Here is a 13,135-nt window from a genome sequence, read left to right as displayed (position 1 = left end):
CCTGCGCATGCCCGTCGCTCATTTACCACTTCAAGGCCAGAACTCTGGTCGGTGCACTTACCAGTCCCCTTTTCCCTGGGCCTGGGCCTTGCTGCCCTCCAGCCCCTCTGCCTCCTTCCTCCTCTCACATCTCTTCCTTTCCTGACCCCCCCTTACACGCCTGCCCTTCCCTCTCACTCACTCCATTTCCTTTCTCAACTCCCTCTCCTCTTTCTCGTCGCCCTCACTGCTCACATACTCCTAGTCCTGCCCCTTCCCAGTCCTGGAAGCTGAACTCCAAACCCATAGAGAGGCAGACCACCGTCTGAGGCCTGGCGGCAGATCTGGTTCGAAGGACTAGGGGCATCTTCCTCAGCTACTATCTCTTGGTTAGTTTGCCCATTACCATGGTAGCCCTTCCTGTCCGCAAGGGAAGTGCTGCCATGTTGGACTAGAGTGCCCCCCCCACCCAGGAAGCCTGAGGAGGGTGATCTGGGGAGCCAGGGGCCTGGCTTTCTTGCCTCTGGCCAAAGGGAGCAAACAAAGACAGGGTCTCTCCTCCTCAGCGCTCTGCTCTTAACATGGCCCTTCTTTCCTGCCCTCACTCTCCCTTCCCTTCTCCCCATCATCCATTCCCCTCCTCTCCCTGCCAGCCTCATGTAGCCAACCTGGAGGTAGGGCCTCCGGGCAGATGGGGGAGGAGGCAGGGCCACCAGAGTGTCAGAGAGTGGGGGGCAGGGGCAGGGGAGCAGGAGGCCCTGTGACTCTCCCTCCTCTGCCCTCCCACCCCAGCCGTCCCCCTCAACCTTTGATTTCTCCTCGCAGGTGATGGCGTACAGGCCGGGGGAAACAGGATCACCTATGTGCTTCCATAACCTTCTTTTACTCCTCACCCTTTCCTTTCAGCAACGGAGGCCTCCAGCCGCCACCTGAGGGGGACGCCCATCTGATCTTTGAAGCCTCCCCACAGCACTGGGGACACTGCCCATCCACCCCCGTGGCTGGGACAGCAGGGAAGGAAGGCGGGAGGCTGGGAGCATTGCACAGCAGGGAAATCAGGCTGGGTTTGCGGCTCAGCCTGGTTCTTGGATTTTCTGACTCTGAAACTTGAGCACATGACTTAACTTCTCTGAGCTGCGGCCAAAGGAGGCGAGAGTCCAGGAGACGGTGTGTGTGAAACGCCTGACCTGAGGCTGGCCGCAGAGCTGGCTCCGTGTGGCAGGTGCGGGTGTAAACTCCCCCAGGGCAGAGGCTTCGTCTTCATGCCCCAGCGCCCAGACCCGAGCCTGGTTCAGGATGTGCTCAGCAAGGGTACAGGTGCCCTTCTGAGCCAGCTTAGCCTGCACCTTCGTCTGTGATGGCGGGAGGGGCCCCTTCCCAGGGATGCGGCCGGCAGTAGACAGAATGTGGGTGAAGCGCCTCGTGCGCCCCGCACCATAGGTGTCAGAGAGACGGTGCCCGCTTCTGCCAGCTGCTCAGTGGCCTCAGTGGTGTCGTTTCACTTCACTGAGCCTCAGCTTCCCCATCCGCAGACAGGGCTCTTGAAAAACTACCTGGGAAGTTCCTAGCACAGTTCCTGGCACTTAGTCACTTACCAAGTGCTCGGTACTTGGTAGTCATTGCTTGTGTTGTGACTACTTGTAGTGAGTTTTACCGGTTAATATTACTGCCGTTGGTAATCAAAACCAAATGTAATGACTAGTGACGAACACAACTCCTCCTGAGGTAGGTGAGATAAAGGGCAGGAAAAGAAGACCTTGATCCAAGTCGAGTCCAAAGCAAGTGGACGCCACGTGGGTGAAGAGGCAGGAAAAAAGTTACGCAGCATAGGGAGGAAAGAGGCCTACGGGCCTCCTGAAGCTGACCGCCCCCCGGCCCCCGAGGGTGGGCCAGGGGGCACGACCCACAGAGACCTGGATGGCCCAAGCATGGGCAGCTCCGGCCTGGGGGAGAGAGCTAGCCTGAGCCCCGGGGGAGGCAGGACGCGCAGTGAATGTGAGGCAGGACCCAGGGGTGTGGGGGTGCAGTTCCTGGTTCCAGAAGAAGCGGGGACTGCAGTTAACAAGGGTGAGGGTAGCTAGGCCAGAGAACAGGAAGGCGGGCACTCACTCGTCCCGCGATGTTCCTGTTCGCTGAGCACTTCCTGTGTGCCAGGCCCTGGATGAGGCGCTGGGAAGGAAGCCAAACACTCCCCTGCGGACTCCCTGCTTGTGCTTCTAGAGAGGCGGCAGGGGAGCAAGGCCCCGGCCAGAAGTTCCTGAGGGGCCAGGGACACAGAGCCTGAAGGGGGAGCAGCCTGGGCAGCCATCTGGCCCTGCGCTTCAGAGGCTGGGGTGACCCCAGTGCTGGTGCGGGCGAGTCAGGGGAGGGTGTAGGGACCCACTGTGGGGAGGGGGCAGTGGGTGTGTGGGACTCCCCCCCCACCACACACACACACAAACACACACACATCCAGACAGGCCCGACTAACGCTGGATTTGCCTTGCAGCTGAGCACATTCTAACCGTGCCCCTTCCTCCCCTAGGTGCGCCCGCCCACCGGGCAGCAGACAGGGAGCTCCTGGCTCCCGGGCCCCCCGGGGGTGGGGGTGCTGGGCAGACAAACGGAGCCACGGGCTTGCCCCGGGGGAGCTGGGGAGCGTGGGAGCGTGTCTGTGCCCCCACCTGCTGTCTGTGATGTTCCCCCACCCCAGCCTCTTCCTTCTCTGCCTCCGTCTCCCCCACCCGGCTCTCCGAGGCCCAGGGGCTCTGCCTGTCTGCCCCTCCGTCACTCTGTGTTCCACTCTGCCGCCCTCTCTCTCTGTGTTGGCTTCTTCTGGGTTGCGAGGGCTTGCGGGAGCTCGGCTGGACTCTAGCACGGCCAGCACAGAAAGGGAAGGAGCTCAGCATGCTGTCTCAGCTGGGGGCGCCCAGGCCCCTGGAGGCACTGAACCCCCTCCCCCTGGGCCCCTGGTTCTAGCAGGAGGGCAGCAGGCAGGGTGTGAGGGGACCCGTGTGGCTCTTCCCCACCCCCTCGCCCCTGGTGCTCCCCTAACCAGAGCCTACCTTCCAGCTGAAGCTACCCCCTCCCCAACCCCCACTGCACCGAGGGTGCTCCCACCCATCTGAGGGCTCCGTCCACCTGCCTGTTTGTACACACCCCGCCCCCCGTGTCTCTCTTGGTCTCTGTCCTCGCGTGTCTCCCCCTCCCTGTGACTGTCTCCCCCGACACCCTCCCCAGAGGAAGGGACTTGGGGGCGGGGGCTGAGCTGATGCTACGTTTCGGGGTTGGGGAACCAGGATGAGGAAAGGAAGGAAAAGGGGGCATGTTGCCAGATGAGAAACGAAAGCAATTTAATCTTTTTTTTTCTCTTTTTTTCTTGCACATTTTTTTTCAATTTGTTTTCTCTCTCTCTTCCGATGCTTAAAGTAGAAGTGGAGCAGAAAGGTAAACGCACTGTTACCAATGCTAACCCCTAACTCACACTTTGTTCTTACCTGTACCATACTTATGTGACCCGCCCTCCCCTCTCAGCCCCTTCTTCTCCCCACCCCCCACCCCGGGTGTCCTCCCGGTGGGGCCAGCCCTGGTGCCGCCACGGGCGACTCCACCCTCCAGACACCCGAGGAAGCTCAAGCTCCTCTCTGAGCACGGGCAGGACCTTCTATCTCTCTCTCTCTCTCTCTCTCTCTCTCTCTCTCTCTTTCTCTCTCTGCCTCTTTTTCTCTCTTTCTGTCTCTCCCTGTCCCTCCTCCCTCGTCCCAGCCCTTGCAGGGGGGACCTGGCCTTCTCTCATACTTATTTTGCCTCCTTCAGGAGAAGTGTGTAAGCATCCAGGGCGGGAGGGGAGGGAGGGACCCCCTTGTCTGGCTCCCAGCTGGGGGCAGAGTGCACCGGGTCTCTCTCCTTTTCTTCCTGCCCCAACTTTTGTAACACGTGTCTGGCTCAGGGGAGGCGGGATGGAGGGGACACCTTTGTTTTCCTTTGGGGGAGCAGATTCCTTCTATCTCTCGGGCTCCTGGTGGCATAAGTTCCTTCTGGTTTGGCGTTTCCAAGGCCCAGAGCTGTTTTGGAGCACGGAGCACCAGTTTCCCCCACCCCCAACCCCCATCCTTGACCAGCCGGGGGCCCAGCCCTGGGGAGGGATGTCAGCTGTCCCCAGCCCTGGGAGGGCAGTCTGCCAAATTGGGGGGGAAGGGGTGGGGGTGGGCCTCGCTGTGGGGGGGAGCGCGGGGTGGGTGAACGTTTTCTCTGGTTCTGAAACACTTGCAAAGCTGCAGTCAGGGTTTCTTCTGGGCTGTTTTGGTTAGAGGACCAGGGAGAGGGGGGTTGGGGGAGGTACAGGCCTGGTCTGGGGACTTCCGTGAGCACCGTAATTTCTTGCAGGGTTAACCTTCAGCAGGGGAAGGGGAAAACTCCAAGGTGGGGTGGAGCTCTCTGGCCTTTGGTGTTTTGGGGGGGAGTGGACGGGGGGGGGCACACTGCCGCCGAAGAACTTCGAGGGTGGGTGGGATATTGGAGATGGCCCAGCGCTCCCCTGAATTTTGGGGGGAAATGACAGCTTTGAGGTTGGCCGCGGGCGAGCCATCCTTTCAGGGTCGCTTTTTGCCTTGAAATTACGGTGGTCTGTGGAGCATCCCTTTGAGGAAGGTGGGGCGGGGTCCCTCCGAGCTGCTCCCCTCCCCCTGCCCTCCCCCACCTCAGAGAGGCCTGGGCAGCCCGCCCAGGCCCCCGACCCTCACTGCCCCGCCACTCTCTCCCTCTCTCTCCCTGAGACACTCTTCTTACAGGCCCGGTGGTGGTTTGGACCCTGCAGCCCTGGATCTTTTCTCTTCGAGGGGGGGGTGGAGGGGTGGGGGGGGAGGGGGGAGGGAAGAGGAGGTGTTGGGAGCTTGGTGCTGGGGAGGGGTCCTTGCTGTCAAAGGCCCCAGGCAGACCCTTCCTCATCTTCTCCCCCTTCCCCGGGGTAATCTCTAACCACGTTTTCCTCCTCCACACCCTTCTAACCAGGTCAGGCTCTGAGGCCTCCCACCGCCCCCCCCCCCCCCACACACACAGACACATCTGCTCAGGGGCCACAGAGCTGGCAGGGGTCCTGGCTTGGGGAGAGGGGAGACCTGGGCACAGAGGAAAAAGCTGGAGGCCAGGTGTGCGGGACACAGGGCGCAGGCCAACCCCTCAGGGCACTGGGGACAAGGAGATGGTGGAGCCCTAGGGCGCAAGCCAGGATCCCTCTGGTCCCTGCTGACGTCTGTGTCCCAGGCTCCCCTCCCCCTCCTAAAACGGGGTGTGCTCCTGGCTGCTTTGTGCCCGGGGACCCTCGGGCCAAGCCGTCCCTGATGCTGTGAAGGGAGGGCTGGACATCCCCCCCCACCCAAGCCTGGTGAAGGGGCTGGACGTGGGGGAGTGAGGAGTGGTGCCTGTCCAAGACCCTCTTGCCACTGGGGCTGCCCCCCAAGCCCGCACCAGGTCCCAGCCCTCCCTGTTCCCCCTGGGGCCAGCTGCTTTGGTGACAGGCCAAGCAGGAGCAGAGAATTCACTGCAAACCCTCACCCTGGCCTGTGTGTGGGTTCGGCCAGCAGGGAGGTGAGAGGGAGGCCCGGCCATCCTGGAGGGAGGGGCGTCTGGACATCCCCACTCCTGAGTCCAGACCCCTACCGGGTCGGTGAGGGGAGGCTAGGAGTAGGTGGCACCGGGGTGTGACGGGGCAAGGGTGGGCAGGCCAGCGGCGGCCAACGAGATGCAGTTGAGGTTTTCCTCCTTTTCAGGGAATGGGGGGGTGGGGCGGGGCCCCCCACCTTTCTGACATCAGCGGTGCCTTGGTCCCTCCTCCCGAGCCGGGGATGGTCGCAGGTAAATCGGGGTCCGGGGCAGGGGAGGGGGCGGGCCGGCTGGGGCGGGCTGGGTCTTTATCCTAGCTCCTGGTTCCCTCCCTTGCCCCCTCTGAGCTGGACCTGGGACTGCCCCCCCGAGGGACCCTCAGTCGGGCCTGGGCCTTGGAGTGAATTCTCTGCTCACCCCTCTCTCCTCGCCAGCACTAACCCTTTCTTCCCAGGTGGTCTCCAGCGTGCCTCCCTTGGAGCCAGGACCTCGCCGAGGCCCCCCCACCTTGTCTCTCTTCCCTCCACGCAGCTCTCCTTTCCCCTCCCAACTCTCCCGGGAAGCCCCCCTCCTTTCCCATATCCCCCAACCTCCCCCACCCCTGTGCACCAGTGTCAGTGTCTGCTGCTGAGCAAACCCCATGAGAGACCTTGCCGGCTGGGGGCAGGGCGGGGCACCATCAGGGAGGGGCTGGATTTTTCCAAAAACCCTTCCTCACCTGCTGATTTCGTGGGTACTGGGTGGGGGGTGGGGGTACAGGCTGCATCGGGAACCCTGGGTGCCTCCTCCACCCTGGAATAGGGGGGCACTCCTGACACCCACTGTGGGTACGGAAACATCACTCTACCTTGCAATTTTTGTGGGGGGTTGGGGGGAGAGGGGAGAAAGAGTTAAAAAAAAAAAAATCTGTCCTGGTGTGGTTGGTGAAGGATGGGACCCTCGACCCATAGCTCTTCCGTAGGGGGCTGTGACAATGGTAAAGGAGCAGGGCACTGAGTCCCTGGAGCCTCAAAGCCACCAGTGGCTGCAGTGAGGAGATCTTTCCGCCCCCACTTAAGGCACACGAAGACGACTCTGGGAGGGCTCTTGCCAAACCCTTTATCCCCAGCCTGTGGGGTCTCTAGCAGCCAGGGAAGGAGAGGGGTACCACCACCCCACGCACTAACCCTGCTCTTAATGGCCTCCAGGGTTGACCTCTCCAGGGAGAGGGGCAGCTGGGCAGGGCAGGGGTCCCAGCCCGGAAACCCCCTTCCCATCACCAGCCCTACCAAGCAACCGTGACTGCAGCAGCAGGAGGGGACAGCCTGGCTACCCCAGGCCGCGTGACCAACTTGCCTCTCTCTCTCCCCCTCCCTCGCCTCTGCGCCTCCTCTCCCCATGTCTTCCCCGCCCTCCCATCCGCCCGGCCCAGTCTTCGTGTGCCCAGGGACCCTGCAGAAGGTGTTGGAGCCCACCTCCACGCACGAGTCGGAACACCAGTCTGGCGCCTGGTGCAAGGACCCGCTGCAGGCGGGCGACCGTATCTACGTCATGCCCTGGATCCCCTACCGCACGGACACGCTGACCGAGTACGCCTCGTGGGAGGACTACGTGGCCGCGCGCCACACCACCACCTACCGGCTGCCCAACCGCGTGGACGGCACGGGCTTCGTGGTCTACGACGGCGCCGTCTTCTACAACAAGGAGCGCACGCGCAACATCGTCAAGTACGACCTGCGCACGCGCATCAAGAGCGGGGAGACGGTCATCAACACGGCCAACTACCACGACACCTCGCCCTACCGCTGGGGGGGCAAGACCGACATCGACCTAGCTGTGGACGAGAACGGGCTGTGGGTCATTTACGCCACCGAGGGCAACAACGGGCGCCTGGTGGTGAGCCAGCTCAACCCCTACACGCTGCGTTTCGAGGGCACGTGGGAGACCGGCTACGACAAGCGCTCGGCGTCCAACGCCTTCATGGTGTGCGGGGTCCTGTACGTGCTGCGCTCCGTGTACGTGGACGACGACAGCGAGGCGGCGGGCAACCGCGTGGACTACGCCTTCAACACCAACGCCAACCGCGAGGAGCCCGTGAGCCTGGCCTTCCCCAACCCCTACCAGTTCGTCTCCTCCGTGGACTACAACCCTCGCGACAACCAGCTTTACGTCTGGAACAACTATTTTGTGGTGCGCTACAGCCTGGAGTTCGGGCCGCCCGACCCCAGTGCGGGTAGGCTTGGCTGCCCTGGGCTCCGCCTCCTTGGTTGCTTGGCGTGGGGTGGGGGTGTACTGCGTGCTGAGAGCGGGGAGGTCAAAGCCAAATAGCACGGGACAGAGGCTGGTCTCAGCCTCTCAGTTCGTCGTCACGGTTTATGGGGCGGGGATCGTTCCTGCCTTTTTACGTAAGGTGCAGAAACTGAAGCACTGGGAGGGTAGTAGGGGCGTGCTTACTTCTCTGCCGGTCTATAGCCAGGGCTCTGCGCTCCTAACCACTAAGTCACCCCCCACCGCCTGTCCCGTCCCAGGGGCCTGGGCACTTTGGGCCCAAAATCTTGGGTGAAAGCCTGGGGTCAGTAAAGCCGCCAGGACTGAGTGTCCCTGGGCAGTCTCATTTTGCTCTCTCAGCTGCCCTCAGCCAGCTCTGAGCAGCCCCAGGGAGCCCCATCTAATCCAACCTCATTGGCAAAATGGGGATCTGAGGCCTCCACCGGGATTCGGCCAGGTCACAGAGGCCGGAGAGTGGAACGGGGATGGCAGGTGGCTGTGTTGTGACATCCTCTTCCTGGCCTGCGCTCTCTGGTTGCTCTCTCACACCTCAGGGTACACTCAAGTGAATTTTTAGTGCCTTTTGATGTTTCTGGTGGTCTTGGGGGTAGAGAGAGGCCAGGGGAAATCTCCCAGACCCAGTGGGGACCAGGACATCCTCCCACTTTAGGGAACATGCTAGAATGCCAGAGACCCTGTGCCTGGGCACACCACGGCAGGACTCCGGGCACAGGGGTGACTCTGCCTTGGATACCCTCTTCGCTTCCAGGCCCAGCCACTTCCCCACCTGTCAGCACGACCACCACAGCCCGACCCACACCCCTCACCAGCACGGCCTCGCCCGCAGCTACCACCCCGCTCCGCCGGGTGCCCCTCACCACACACCCTGTGGGTGCCATCAACCAGCTGGGACCTGACCTGCCTCCAGCCACAGCCCCAGCTCCCAGCACCCGGCGGCCCCCAGCCCCCAACCTGCACGTGTCCCCAGAGCTCTTCTGTGAACCTAGAGAGGTGCGGCGGGTCCAGTGGCCGGCCACCCAGCAGGGCATGCTGGTGGAGAGGCCCTGCCCCAAGGGGACCCGAGGTGAGTATAGAGGCTGTGGCCGCCTCACTGTGGCTGGCCTGGGGAGTGGCCAAATCTGGTCTGGCCGGGGAAGGGGTCGGGAACGTGTCCGCCACTCAGCTTGGCCCAGGCACACTCCCTTGTTCACGTTCCACGCCCAAGCATGGGCTTTCTGAGGACAGGGGTCACGCCTGACCTCTGCAGCTGTGCTCTCAGGGCACAGGAGCAGCTCAGTGAGTCCCCCTGCCCTGTCCCCTCTTGCAGTGCCGGGCAGGCCGTGAAGGGAGCCCACAGGAGGTGACTTGGGCCCTGGAGCAGCCAGTAGCAGCAGCACAGAGAGCAGCTCGAGTGCCCTGTGGCGGGGGGGGGGGGGGGGGGGGGGGGGGGGCGGGGGGGGGGCAGGGCCCCATCCTCCAAGTGGAGCAATCTAAGGGGAGGGTCTGAAGAGGCTTCAGGGAGAGGGAGGGCTTCCAAGATGGACTTTGCTAGAAAGTTCCATCTCTGGTGGGCAAAGATGGAAGGAGGAGGAACCAAGAGGGGGAGCTGAGAAGTGAGGGGTGGCTTATGTCACCTCAGAGTGATGTCTCTCTTGACTGTCCGGCCCTCTTCATGTCTGGTCTTCCGTGTTTCCTTCACCTACTTGTTCTCTGTTATCTCTTTTCCCTGCTGTGGCCCCTTCTCCTCTCCTTCCCTGTGGCTCCCTTCTCTGTTCCTGTCTGTCCCTGCAGGAATTGCCTCCTTCCAGTGTCTACCAGCCCTGGGGCTCTGGAACCCCCGGGGCCCTGACCTCAGCAACTGCACCTCCCCCTGGGTCAACCAGGTGGCCCAGAAGGTACCAGCAGCAGCTGCCCCTTCCAGACTGGCACATTTGCTTGCACACTGGGCCCTGGGTGGCCGGGCACGAGGCGCACTGGGGGCAGTAGAGCAACTGGGGAGACAAATAGGCCGGCAGGTCTGGGAGCCAGGACTGCGTGGGGTCCCCTCCCTGGCCTACTGCAGGAACAGAGACGGACGGGGAGGGCAAAGAGGCCAGAGAGCGAGGGAGGGAGGAGAGGGGCCAAGCAGGCTGGGCATGTTAAAAGGGAACACGTGGGAAGCAGGATGGTCTCTGAGGTAGCCGGGGGCCCCTACTCCCACCTCACACAGATCAAGAGTGGGGAGAACGCGGCCAACATTGCCAGTGAGCTAGCCCGTCACACCCGAGGCTCCATCTATGCGGGTGACGTGTCCTCCTCCGTGAAGCTGATGGAGCAGCTGCTGGATATTCTGGACGCCCAGCTGCAGGCCTTGCGGCCCATTGAGCGCGAGTCAGCTGGCAAGAACTACAACAAGGTGGGGCGTGGCAGGGGGCCAACAGGGTGGGGCAGCGCCCTGAGGGTTCAAGAAGAGCCAGCCTGGTACCTCCAAGCTGGACTGCCACCCGTGGTGGTCAGAGAGGACCGGTCCTAGGCATGTTGGAGCTCCCTCTCGAGTTGCCCTGGACGGTCCTTAGGGTTGGGGGTCCCTTAGGAATAGGTCTTGCTCATGGCCCAGTCCTGGGTCGGTAACAGCTGCGGAAGAGCAGCCTATCTGGGGCCCGGACGTGTCAGCGTGGGGGTGGGGGGGGGAGGAGGGAAATGACAGCACCTCTCTTTCTTTTCCCAGATGCACAAGCGGGAGAGAACCTGCAAAGACTACATCAAGGTGAGGCCCAGAGGGCTCCTGCTGGCCAAGGCCGAGCAGCAGGGGAGGGAGAGCTGGTGAGACAGCCCTCATGGCTCCTGGGCACGCCCCAGGCAGCACTGGGGAGGGAGGCTGAGAGAAGGGATGCAGAGCCCAGCCCAAGGAACTGGAGGACGTGGGGGGGAATCACAATGCCACCCCCTCGCCTGTGTAGGCTGTGGTAGAGACTGTGGACAACCTGCTGCGGCCAGAGGCTCTGGAATCCTGGAAGGACATGAATGCTACGGAGCAGGTGCACACAGCCACCATGCTCTTGGATGTCCTGGAGGAGGGTGCCTTCCTGCTGGCCGACAATGTCAGGGAGCCCGCCCGCTTCCTGGCTGCCAAGCAGAATGTGGGTGAGTGCTGTGGTCATGACCAGGGCAAGTTCAGGTGCAAATCTTGAACTGTGAGGGCTGTAGCCCAGAGACCATGGGGGATGCCCTGGCCTTGGGCCTCTTGCCATAGCTGGGCCTCTGGACTGGGGACAGACCGCAGCCACATCTGTCCTGCCATCCCCTGTCCCCACAGTCCTGGAGGTGACAGTCCTCAACACCGAGGGCCAAGTGCAGGAGCTGGTGTTCCCCCAGGAGTACCCAAGTGAGAACTCCATCCAGCTGTCCGCCAATACCATCAAGCAGAACAGCCGCAACGGTCAGTGCCCGAACCCTGGGCTGGCATCCCTGCTTCACTGGCAAAAAACATCAGTTCTTAAATTTTAGTGGTTTTGAAGAATCCAAGAAAAGGGTGGGACCCACAACACACAAGACTGTCCTATATTCAAGCTAGCATAATATTTCAGGGGATTCGTGGAGTCCTCCCTCTCACCCCCACTCCCCCCCCACCCCCCGCCCAAAGCCCCACAGCACAGGAACTTTGCAGTCTGCCGGGCTCACTCCTGTGTGAAAGCAGTCTACTCTCATAGCTCAGGGAGGTCTGTCCCATTTGAGACTAAGGCTCAGAGAATGGGGATTTCCTCAAGGTAACACAGCAAATGAGGTGGGGCTGGGGACACTGCCCTGTCATTTGGAACCGTTTACAACTAACTGAACAATGGTACACAGAAGGGCTCCCCAAGCCCCCCTCACCTGGGCCACAGCCTGGCTCTGGAGGTCCTGCTGGCCCGTGTGGCTTGGGGGGGGGGGGGGGTGCTGGCCGAGGACTGATGGCTCACCCTGCCATGCCCATCGTCCCCAGGTGTAGTCAAAGTCGTTTTCATCCTCTACAACAACCTGGGTCTCTTCCTGTCCACCGAGAACGCCACAGTGAAGCTGGCAGGTGAAGCAGGTACAGGTGGCCCAGGCGGCGCCTCCCTGGTGGTGAATTCGCAGGTCATCGCGGCGTCCATCAACAAGGAGTCCAGTCGAGTCTTTCTCATGGACCCTGTCATCTTCACCGTGGCCCACCTGGAGGTGAGCTGAGGCATCCCCCCCCCTCTGTGGGGGTCCCACCACCTTCCATGTTCCCAACCTGCATATTCTCCCCACTATGTGTTCACCCACCCCAAGAACAAGTTACGATCCCTTTCCGGGACGCCGGTCCCCCGGCCTCCATCTCAACAGCTTGGGCCATTTGTCCCCGGAGACCCCAGACTGTCACCTGGAGCCCCGGCCCCTTTTCTCATGTTTGTCACCATCCCGGGAGCTGGGTGTGGGGGCTGGAACGGGATTCCCTGGACCTGACTTCCCGGCCGCCACCACACGACAGGCCAAGAACCACTTCAATGCTAACTGCTCCTTCTGGAACTACTCGGAGCGTTCCATGCTGGGCTACTGGTCAACCCAGGGCTGCCGCCTGGTGGAGTCCAACAAGACCCACACCACATGTGCCTGCAGCCACCTCACCAACTTCGCCGTGCTGATGGCCCACCACGAGATCGTAAGCTGGCTGGCACTCCGCTCCTCTGGGCAGGCCCACCTGCTCTCCTGGCCTTGCATGGCAGAGAGAGCACTGCATGGCCAGTGCAGGGAAGGCCAGCTTCGTGGGCATGTGGGCAGGAGGGGGGCCACCAGTCTTGCCTGGGGCATGAGGCCGTATGTCTGGTTCTTTCTGGTCACGGTCCCACCTTCTCCCTTCTCTGGAGAAGCAAGTCGGTGTCACCTTCATCATCTCTCCACAAGCCTTCCAGAGCATGAGGAAGTGAGCGTGCCAGCTGCAGAAGGGTGGGGGCCGGCGAGCTGGCCAGGGGGCAGAAGACCAGATGGGCAGCACTGGTGGTGCCCGTGACCTATGGCCTTGCTCGCCACTAGTACCTGGCTGAGCCCAGAGCGAGCCTGGCTACATAAAGGCCACAGGTGCTGAGTGCCCCCCCCCCAATCCCCCAGTACCAGGGCCGCATCAATGAGCTGCTGTTGTCGGTCATCACCTGGGTGGGCATCGTGATCTCCCTCGTCTGCCTGGCCATCTGTATCTCTACCTTCTGCTTCTTGCGGGGGCTGCAGACCGACCGCAACACCATCCACAAGAACCTGTGCATCAACCTCTTCCTGGCTGAGCTGCTCTTCCTGGTGGGGATCGACAAGACTCAGTATGAGGTGGGCTGGGACTCAGGGACAGAGGCAGGCG

General features: G+C 62.1%; 1 protein-coding gene across 7 annotated transcripts in view; it reads left to right on the top strand.

The window, feature by feature from the left end:
• Positions 1-13,135, top strand: part of ADGRL1 (adhesion G protein-coupled receptor L1) — a 44,226-nt gene that overhangs the window by 22,856 nt on the left and 8,235 nt on the right. For 4 of the 7 annotated variants that reach the window (XM_042978382.1, XM_042978378.1, XM_042978379.1 and 1 more), the window contains exons 5-15: positions 3,391-3,405; positions 6,971-7,771; positions 8,576-8,890; positions 9,598-9,701; positions 10,016-10,201; positions 10,514-10,552; positions 10,746-10,929; positions 11,102-11,224; positions 11,768-11,982; positions 12,278-12,448; positions 12,895-13,104. In XM_042978382.1, the coding sequence (XP_042834316.1) occupies positions 3,391-3,405; positions 6,971-7,771; positions 8,576-8,890; positions 9,598-9,701; positions 10,016-10,201; positions 10,514-10,552; positions 10,746-10,929; positions 11,102-11,224; positions 11,768-11,982; positions 12,278-12,448; positions 12,895-13,104 (2,363 nt within the window). Of the gene's footprint in view, positions 1-3,390; positions 3,406-4,868; positions 5,545-5,726; positions 5,812-6,970; positions 7,772-8,575; positions 8,891-9,597; positions 9,702-10,015; positions 10,202-10,513; positions 10,553-10,745; positions 10,930-11,101; positions 11,225-11,767; positions 11,983-12,277; positions 12,449-12,894; positions 13,105-13,135 lie in introns of those variants that run through there. The other 3 variants (XM_042978383.1, XM_042978381.1, XM_042978380.1) reach the window with 3 other exon arrangements.

Source organism: Panthera tigris, chromosome A2 (genome assembly GCF_018350195.1).
Source record: "Panthera tigris isolate Pti1 chromosome A2, P.tigris_Pti1_mat1.1, whole genome shotgun sequence".
Classification (NCBI taxonomy): Eukaryota; Metazoa; Chordata; class Mammalia; order Carnivora; family Felidae; genus Panthera; species Panthera tigris.
The sequence above is the reverse complement of the archived record's forward strand: the minus strand, read 5'-3'. Positions and strand labels throughout refer to the sequence as shown.